The sequence below is a fragment of the Prinia subflava genome, chromosome 22, assembly GCF_021018805.1.
Source record: "Prinia subflava isolate CZ2003 ecotype Zambia chromosome 22, Cam_Psub_1.2, whole genome shotgun sequence".
NCBI classification, from domain to species: domain Eukaryota; kingdom Metazoa; phylum Chordata; class Aves; order Passeriformes; family Cisticolidae; genus Prinia; species Prinia subflava.
Genome location: NC_086268.1, coordinates 1,246,091 through 1,255,000, shown reverse-complemented (window position 1 = coordinate 1,255,000; position 8,910 = coordinate 1,246,091). Strand labels below are relative to the sequence as shown.

The following is an 8,910-nucleotide window of genomic DNA, read 5'->3' as shown; positions in this document are numbered from 1 at the left end:
TTTTCCAGGACTTTGCTGTGCCCATCAGTGGCAGGTGCCTGGCTCTGCTCAGCCATCAGGATGGAAGGATTGTCACAGTAAGTCACCAACAAAAGCTGAGTTTGGCCCTCCTGAGCTCTTCAGAGCAAACTTCTGCCTTGTGCAGGAGGCTTTGAAGCCTAAAACATTCCTAAGAGCAATAAAGAAACAATAGGCTGCTTTTATATTTGTTTTCATGTGGTTTGGTGCAAGTGGTTTTCATGGTTCTCTTGAAATCTGCTTAATTATCTGCTCTTACAAACCATTTCACTATGAAACCCCTTAAAAATCAGTGGAGAAGCAAAGAAGAGTCAATTTGTGTCTTCAGCAGCTGTTTCTCTTTGCAGTTCTTGTGTGGGAATTACAATTGTGCTCCTGGGAATGGGGTGGGACTCCAGGGAGAGCAGGGGCAGATGTGGGCTCTGAGCCCCTTCCTGAGCTTTTTCACTGCTCTCAGTGCTGGGCTGGTCTCTACCAGGAGTTTGTATTTTTGTATTTTAGTGGGTGAACAGCCAGGGAGCTGTGCTGGTCCCAGTTTGGGCCCATCTCTCCCTGTGCTGCAGCTCTGCTGGGCTCAGGTTCCAAGAAACGACAAAAAAAAAGCCACATCCCAAAGATGTTCTCTGTTAGATTCTGTAATTCTGGGATTGTCTTAATTTCTGTGAATTTCTCCTTTTAGTACTTTAATTACTCCAGCCTTACTCTGCAAGAAACAAAATAATTAAGCTGCCTGGACCAATAAATGTTTGGTTTTGCTTTTGTCTCCTTTTCCCCTCATTCAGAGAGCCACAGGAGTGCTGAGCCGTGTCCTGGCAGCCTCTCCCTCAGCAGTGGAGGAAGTGGTGGAAGGAGGAGTGGTGAAGAAAATGCTCAAATTCTTGAAAGTAAATCCAATTTCCTTTATTTCTGCCTGCCTTGTCCCCTGAGCAAATCTGACTCCCCCTGTGTTTATCCTCCTTTCCCTGGAGGATGTGTCTGCACTGTAACAGCGCTCCCAGGTTTCATTTTAAGCCTGTTCTCATTTTTTTTAATTCTTACTTTAATTTTTGCTTTATACCTGTGTCCAGCAGGTGTGGATTGTACAGATCAAGTTAGTCTAGAAAAAAATCTGTGTCACTGGGCTCTTTTCAAGGGGAGTTGATTTGGAAAGGATTGGGCTGCAGAGACCCAGGGAATTCTGTGTGTTCATGCTTGGCAGGAATTCAATGGGTTTTATGTGATTCCCAGCCTGTGTTCACCTGAGATAAATGCCCTGTGAGGGTTTACATTTGATATTTGGTATATATATATATATATTTGCCTGTCCCTGTGGTGCCCTGTTCTGGGGATGGGCTGTGTTTATTCTGCTTTAATCCCTCAGGCTGGGGGACACCTCACATCCAGCTATGCCATAAGGACCCTTTCCATCTGCACCAAGAGCAGCAGGAGAGCTCAGGAAGAGCTGCTGAGGTGGGATAAAAGTGAGTGAAAGTTCTGATTTCCAGGGGTTGGGGTTGTGTGGGTGTCCTCCGTGGGGATATTGAAGCAGCTGGAGGCACAGGAATGGCCCCAGAGCAGTTTTGGGACATTTCTGATCTGTTTGCTCTGCTCTGTTTGGATCCAATCCTGCTTGGATTGCTTTAAACCCAGCCCCAGTCAGTGCTAATGGAACTGCAGCACAGAATACGGAGATTTTATCTGAATGGCTGAACCTGTCCAGAGGCTGTCAGTGCCTGCAGTTCAGCTGCACCCCGAGGATTTCCTCCCTTTGCCCCACACCAGCAGCACTTCCCCCTCATCCTCTCCTCCACACCTCTGGGAATTCACCTGTGAGGAGTCACCAGTTCTTCTTTTGTCAGCTCTGTTTTGCCAGAGGAAAGCTCCCAGGTGAGACAGCCACGGCTGGATTTATGTAGCCAATGCCCAGTGATCTCTGAATGCTCAGGACTCTGTGGCTGAGATGTTGCTGCTGCTTTCAGGTGTCAGAGCTCTGTGCTGTCCTCCCAGATGAGCTGGGCTGCTTTGGTGGCTCTGGATGGACACAAAGCTGATTTTATGTTCCTTTTCCCAGCTGTTCTTCCCACAGCAGCCTTTCTGGTTTAAGGCATTTACCGTGGCACGTTCAGCTCTTTGTGACAGAGACGTCTGGGCCAGTGGAGCTGAGGCAGCTCCTGGATGCAGAAATTGCCCTGAAACCCCCCTGCTCCCCCGGGTTTTGTAGGGAATCAGCTCCAGCCTCCCTCCCTGGGTGTGTGTGACAGATTCCCTTTGCCCAGAATGCAAAATCAGCAACATGGAGGCAGAGGTCAGCAGTGAAAAGCTGCTCCCCACCAAAAAAGGGGCCCAGCCTGTTTATTTCTTTTCCTTTTATAATTTTGTGGGTCTGGGAGCACATTGGCTTCTGGGGTTGCTACCGCTTCACCCCACTGGCCAGACCAGCTGTCAACCAACATTATTTTCAGGCTGGAAATATGTAAGCAAAGGACAGTGAACAAAAACAAGAAAGGTTGTTTATGTTCCAAAGTGTGAGACAGTGAAAAACTGACCCTTAATATTGTACAGTAACTAAAGAACTGACTCCATCTTATAAGCAAGTAGAAGGCTTTTAAAAATCTCAGAAAAACCAGTGCCACAATTCCCCCTCCTGCAGGGTTCCGGGTGCTGCTGAAGCTGCTGGAGTGTGGGGATGAGCTGTGCGTGGGGAATGCAGCGTTCTGCCTCAGCCAGTGCCACAATTCCCCCTCCTGCAGGGTTCCGGGTGCTGCTGAAGCTGCTGCAGTCCGGGGATGAGCTGTGCGTGGGGAATGCAGCGTTCTGCCTCAGCCAGTGCCTGCTGCTGCCCGGGGCAGCCTCGTCCCTGCTGGGCTCCAGCGTGGTGCCCCTGCTGCTGCGGCGGGCAGGGGGGGACGCCCAGGGACCCTCGGTGCAGCAGAACTCTGCCATTGCCCTGGGCAGGCTCTGCGTGGCTGAGCCAAGGTAGGAGCAAAAACCCCCTTTGTGCATTCCCCTTTTACATCTTTCATCAACAATCCCTGAAAATCCGCCCAGTGCAAGTCAAATCTGGAATTATCAGGTTAATTTATAGAAATGCGGCATCAGTTCTGTTCCCTTCCTCCAGCTGTAATTCCCTCTGTCCCTAATTCCCCAACTCTTGCTGTAGGGATTGTGTCAGTTCTGTCCCCACAGCTTTCGAGGAGTTCATTTACAGGACAGAAGTGATGTTAGAAGTCTGTAGATCCCAAATGAGCAGTAAAGTATCAGCCCTGAGATCTAAAACAGCAGAGACAGAAGGGAAACTCTTTATTTTCTTAGCTTTATTAATCTGAAATGCCACCTCTTTGAAGAATCTTATTTATGTGCCTTTCTGAGGGCAATAATAACCTAGAAACTCTGCATTAAGGGTATCTGTCTTACCTCTGTGTTATTATTATTATCTAGAAACTCTTTTTTAAGAGGAATTTATTGAATATAGCACTGAACACCCCTGAAAGTTTGAGCAGAGCAGTGAAAGCTTAAAATTTAATTTTTAATTTAATATTTAATTGAATTGAATTTAATTTTTAGTCACCAGCTGTTCCCCCCGTTGTCTCTCCAGGCACATTCAGCAGCTGAGGAAGCTCAATGGCTTTGCCATCCTGAACTCCTCCATGAAATACGTGCACAGCAGCTGAACTCTTCAGAAACCTTCCACAAGTGCCCTTCACCTCACTTGCTGTTGAGTTTTCTTTGCTTTAATAAAATTCATTCAAAGCACATCAACTTTTCAGTGGCTTTTTGGAGTGGTTTTGGTCCCCCACAGAAGCCAGTGAAACAATATCAGGAGGAAGGAGTTGATTTATTATCTCAGCTACCAGCTAAAATACTGCATTAAGCTGTCTTTGCTTTAATAATTGGCATCAATTTAATAAATGGCCATAAATACAGCATAGCTTTTTTTTCCCTTGGTTTTGGAGACAGGAAATAGAAGAATGTGTTACATTTATGTGAGGAATTTTCCTTCCCAGGGAGTGGGGAAAGCTGCAGTGCCCTGCCCTTGGCCCTGCCAGGGAGGCACTGGGGTCTGCCAGCCCCTCATGTCGGGATATTGAGGTGTGGGAGGTGTCTAAAAGCAGAATTTATTGTTCTGCTGATGCCTGGGGAAGGCTGAGCTGGAACAGAGACTGGGCAGAGCCAGAGAATAAAGCAGAGATTTATTGAAAGGGCTTTAGGGCACACCTTGGGCAGGACAAGAGCCTGGCCAGGGCTACACCCAAGGTGGACCCCAAATTGGGCACAAAATTGTTACAAAATGGGCACAAAATGGACAAACAGTCACGAGGTCTCACATTTTTGTAAGTTTTGGTCCATTTTGCATTTTGGGGTTTAATTGTCCAATTCCAGCTCCAGGCTGTGAGGTCCCACCCTTCTTGTTCTCCCTCCAGCCACCCTTGTTTGTGCTTTGGGGCTGAAAGTTCTCCTTGTTCTCCAGCAGGAACAGGATTTGTTTTGTGTCCCTGCTCTGTGCAGAGCTGAGTGACCCTGAGTGTGAGCTCAGAGCTGCACCCTGGGCAGCACAGGGGCTGAAATAAATGAAAATAAAACTGAAGGCATCACTACAGCCTCAGGTGAGAACACCTTCACATCCTACACCAGGAGTTTGTGGCCAGTGCTCACAACACCACAGCTTACCAAGCTTTTAAAAGGTTTATTAGCCAATAATCTACAGCCACACAGCTTAACTCTCACACCAATTAATTAATAATTAATTAACTAATTAATAATTACACCGTGTCACACGTCCTGCCACAGTGTGGGCTTCTTTATCCAATCCTGTATTGACACACAATCCTGCAGGATTAAAGCTTCTCATTGCCTTCACAACTACTTCTGTATCTCAGCTTTAAAACCTTCAATACTTCTGTATTTTACCTTTAAAACCTTCACACTTTCCCCTGCTTAGCTTCCTGTGTTTCCATCTAAGCTACAAATCCTTGTTTATGCTCTCTGGATTTGGGAGCCTTTTCCGAGGTCTCAGTGGAGCTCTGTATTCTCTGTTGTGTTTTGCCCTGCCTGCCCCAGGTTCTGGGAGTTTCCTGTGCCTGGATCTCCCCACCCTCCCTGCTGACCTGCCTGCTGCTTCCCTGGAGGGCTGTTTTGCTGTTTTGTTGTTGTTTTTGCTCCTGCAGCCCTCCCTGGCTGTCCCTGCCAGTCCCGGCTGTCACTGGGGCTCTTATCTGCCTTTTGCTCAGGTGTGCAGTGCCCTCAGCCTGGCAGGGCAGGACGTCCCCTGCTGTCCCCTCACTGTCTGCACCTTTGGCTCAGGGTTTGTGTGCCTGGCACTGAGAGGTTCCTGCTTGCTGCCTATAAAATTGACAGTTTTTAGGGCTCTTTGTGGCTAAAAAAGAAGGGTGTGGCTGTGCCTGAGAGCCCCTCCGGGCTCTCCCTGGGCTCTCAGGAAGGTCTGAGGTCTGTGCTCGTTGCACTGTGGTTTCTGCTCCTCCTGGGCTCCAGGCTGATCCCTGGGGATGTTTCTATCGGCACAAACTGGCAAAAAAATCGGAATTATAGAAGAGTTCAGTGAAAAAGCAGCTACAGCATCACCCAGTGCAGCTGGACACTCCAGGGCCAAAGAGAAGCCAAAGTGTGCTCAGGGCATTGCACAAATCCCCTCTCCAGGAAGCCTTTCCAGGGTTTGGCAACTTCTGGGCTAAAAAATGCCCCAACACCCAGCCTGAACTCAGCACCTGCCCTTCCCTGTCCTCCTGGGGAGGCTGCAGAGGGCCAGGAGGTCTCCCCTGAGCCTCCTTTTCTCCCAAGAGGACAATCCCAGAGCCCTGAGCCTCGCAGGAGGCGCTCCCAGCCCTGCCCCAGCTCCGTTCCCCTGCTCTGGGTGCATCCAAGCCCCTCCACATCCGCACGCAGCCCTGCAGGCAGGGTTTGAACCCTTCCCCAGGGCTGCACAGGCACCCTCGTGTTCACTGCCACATTCTCCACCTTGTGGATGTAAACCCCACCTGACCACCCTCTGCTCCTTTGTTAAAACCCCATTGATTCCAATTGGTGCAGGGTTTTTTTTCCTGGAACAGGTTATTGGTTGGTGTCTGGCCTAAGCTCTTATAAAGTAACCCAATCCTCTGCCCTTCAGAGCAGCAGGAATTGCCCATTGCTGGGAGGCAGCAGTGGCTCCAGGAGCTGCTTCCAGGCGGGACATTCCTGCTTGGGATGGCTCAGGAGCTGCTCCACGAGATGCTGCAGAAATTCCCCATCCTCATCCTGCTGGCAGCCGGGCTGTTGGATCTGTCTGGTGAGTGCTGGGCTTTGCTCTGGGCTCAGAATTTGCTGCTTTTCTGCCTCTTTGGTTCTGTTCTCGGTGTTGTGGGGCAGCTCTGGGGTGAGGGGGCAGAGTTTGTGCAGGGTTTGGGGGAAATGATTTCATCTGGTGGCTCTTCATCAGGACATTCTGCACTGCTCAGTCCCCAAAGAGAATATTGTCTCTTTAGGGAAAAGCAAATCAAAAATCCCTTTTCCTGAGGGACTGCAAGCAGCACTGAGGGCCAGGCTGGTGCTGCTGAGGGGTCACAATCCCCTTTTCCAGGCACTGACACGTTGTGCTGCCTCTCCCTTGGGAACAGCTGTCCTGACAAATGTTTCTGCCAGCGTGGAATCAGCGCTGGGGCTGTGGAGCTGCCCCAGCTGAGCTCCTGGGGCTGCTGTGACTCCCAGCTGGGCTCCAGCCTTGCCTCTCCCCTTGCTGAGCATCCCTGGGAGGGCACATGGATTAACTGAGGCACTGCTGTGTCCCCAGGCAGGCTGTTCTCTTCAGGAAGGATAAACTTGAGGAGTGACAAAGATTTTTTTTACCTAATCACTGATTTTCTTCTTGTTATGATGCTGCCAAAGCTCTGCTTTGCCTTTGTCAAGAAGCACAGTTTAAATGCACAACACTTAGGCTTTTAAATTCCTGACTTTCCTGGAAAGGGAAAGAAGGAATGGGAATGGGAATGGGGATGGGAATGGGAATGGGGATGGGAATGGGAATGGGAATGGGGATGGGAATGGGAATGGGAATGGGAATGGGAATGGGAATGGGAATGGGAATGGGAATGGGAATGGGAATGGGAATGGGGATGGGGATGGGGATGGGGATGGGAATGGGAATGGGAATGGGAATGGGGATGGGAATGGGAATGGGAATGGGAATGGGGATGGGACTGGGACTGGGACTGGGACTGGGACTGCTCAGTGCTGCTGGAGCAGTTCAGGGCTGGTCCCACGGCTGCTCTCGTCCCTCAGGTGCCTCCAGCAGTGCTGGCAGTGGGATGCTGGTGCCCATCACCGAGGGGGCCTGGCCTGAGGGCACCGTTCAGAGCCCAGGAGCTGATCCCAGCACCGAAACAGCCTCTGACTCCGTGTCCCAGGGACGGGGAGCTGCAGGCAGAGCAGCCCTGCAGCCTGGGGCAGTGCCCGGGGACCTGGCGGGGGCTGAGCTGCTGCACGCAGCAGCCCTGGGAGCCCGGGATGGACACACAGCCCCTGGAAAGCTCTGGAGCAGCTCCACATGGGGATCACAGCCCCCCACAGCTCTGGCACTGCAAAGAGAACCAGACACCTCTCCTGAGGCTGCTCCCAGCCCTCCCAGTTCCAGCTCTGGGCTGTCCCAGCCCTTTGCCAGGGCAGGGACACACCAGGACTCTGCCCAGGGCACAGCTCTCTCTTCCCCTGCTGTCAGCCAGCACAGGGAGCTGCCAAGCCCTAAAACTTCATCTCCAAGGCTCGATTTTCATCTGCCAAGAGAAGTGGCAGCATCTGCCTTTCCCCCCAGAGCTGGGGCTTCCCTGGGTACAGCAGGGCAGGGCTGGCTGCCCACAGGAGCTCTGCCCACGGCCCCCAGAGCCCACCTGAGGACTCTCAGCTCGGATTCTGGAGTCCCAGCCTCTGCAAAGCCACCACAGCCAGCTCCAGGGGACCCTGGCTCAGGCTATTCCAGCACAACACAGCCCAGGCCCGTTCAGTTTTCCCCTCCTGTGTCTCTGCAGCAGGAAACCACAGGCAGCAGAGGCAGAAATTCCACCCCAGGTGTAACAGAAGGTTCTGGACACCCAGCCCAGCTGCCTGCTCCTCACACCCTCCCACCCGGCAGCCAAAATTCTTCATTGTTGATGGAAGCTCCTGAGAAATTCCTCCCATCTCCATCCCAAGCTGGCACGAGTGATGGACAGCAGCCCCTCTCTTTGCACAGGGCTCTCAGCTGCACCAAACACCAGCAGGACCAGCAGGAGGCCCACAGGAGCTCTCAGGAAATGGCACCTCAAGGAGATGCTGCTCCTTGGGCAGTGACAGGGAAATCTCCCTCCCCTGAGGGCCCACAGCCTTCTCCGAGCTCCTCCTCGTCAATCCAGCTGTGGATTTCCACATTGAAACCTTCCCCAACTACTAAAGGGCTCGAGGAAGCAACACCTGCCCTCTCCCCAGGAATGCCTGCCTTTGGGAACGGCGACCTCCAGCCCTGGGACTCTGTCCCAGCAGGGCTTCAGCCTCCTGCTGCCCCTGCCCCTGCCGGGGTGCAGCCCTGGACCACCCCATCCACATCCCCTGGCCCTGGGCCCCAGCTCCCGGGAGCTGCTGCCCCTCCTGTGCCTCGGGGAGCCTTGGCTGGGATGCTGCAGGTGAGCACAGGGAGAAGCAGCAAAGCTGGTTCTCCATCCCTGTCCCCAGCAGCCAGCCCCGTCCCCAAAATTGATTCTCCAGCACTGTCCCCAGCAGCCAGCCCCGTCCCCAAAATTGATTCTCCATCCCTGTCCCCAGCAGCCAGCCCTGTCTCCAAAACTGATTCTCCATCCCTGTCCCCAGCAGCCAGCCCTGTCCCCAGCCCTGTCCCCAGCCCTGTCTCCAGCCCTGTCCCCAGCCCCTCTGGAGCACACAGCCACAGGCTCC

At 52.2% G+C, this 8,910-nt stretch overlaps 1 protein-coding gene across 4 annotated transcripts in view; it reads left to right on the top strand.

Moving 5' to 3' along the window:
• TTC12 (tetratricopeptide repeat domain 12) overlaps nucleotides 1-3,799 on the top strand; it is a 14,164-nt gene extending 10,365 nt beyond the window's left edge. Inside the window, exons 16-20 of one of the 4 annotated variants that reach the window (XM_063417825.1) lie at nucleotides 9-77; nucleotides 801-902; nucleotides 1,379-1,478; nucleotides 2,748-2,973; nucleotides 3,593-3,799. In XM_063417825.1, coding sequence (XP_063273895.1) covers nucleotides 9-77; nucleotides 801-902; nucleotides 1,379-1,478; nucleotides 2,748-2,973; nucleotides 3,593-3,668 — 573 coding nt within the window. In that variant the 3' untranslated portion in view covers nucleotides 3,669-3,799. Of the gene's footprint in view, nucleotides 1-8; nucleotides 78-800; nucleotides 903-1,378; nucleotides 1,479-2,647; nucleotides 2,974-3,592 lie in introns of those variants that run through there. The other 3 variants (XM_063417824.1, XM_063417827.1, XM_063417826.1) reach the window with 3 other exon arrangements.
• The last annotated feature ends 5,111 nt before the right edge of the window (nucleotides 3,800-8,910 follow it).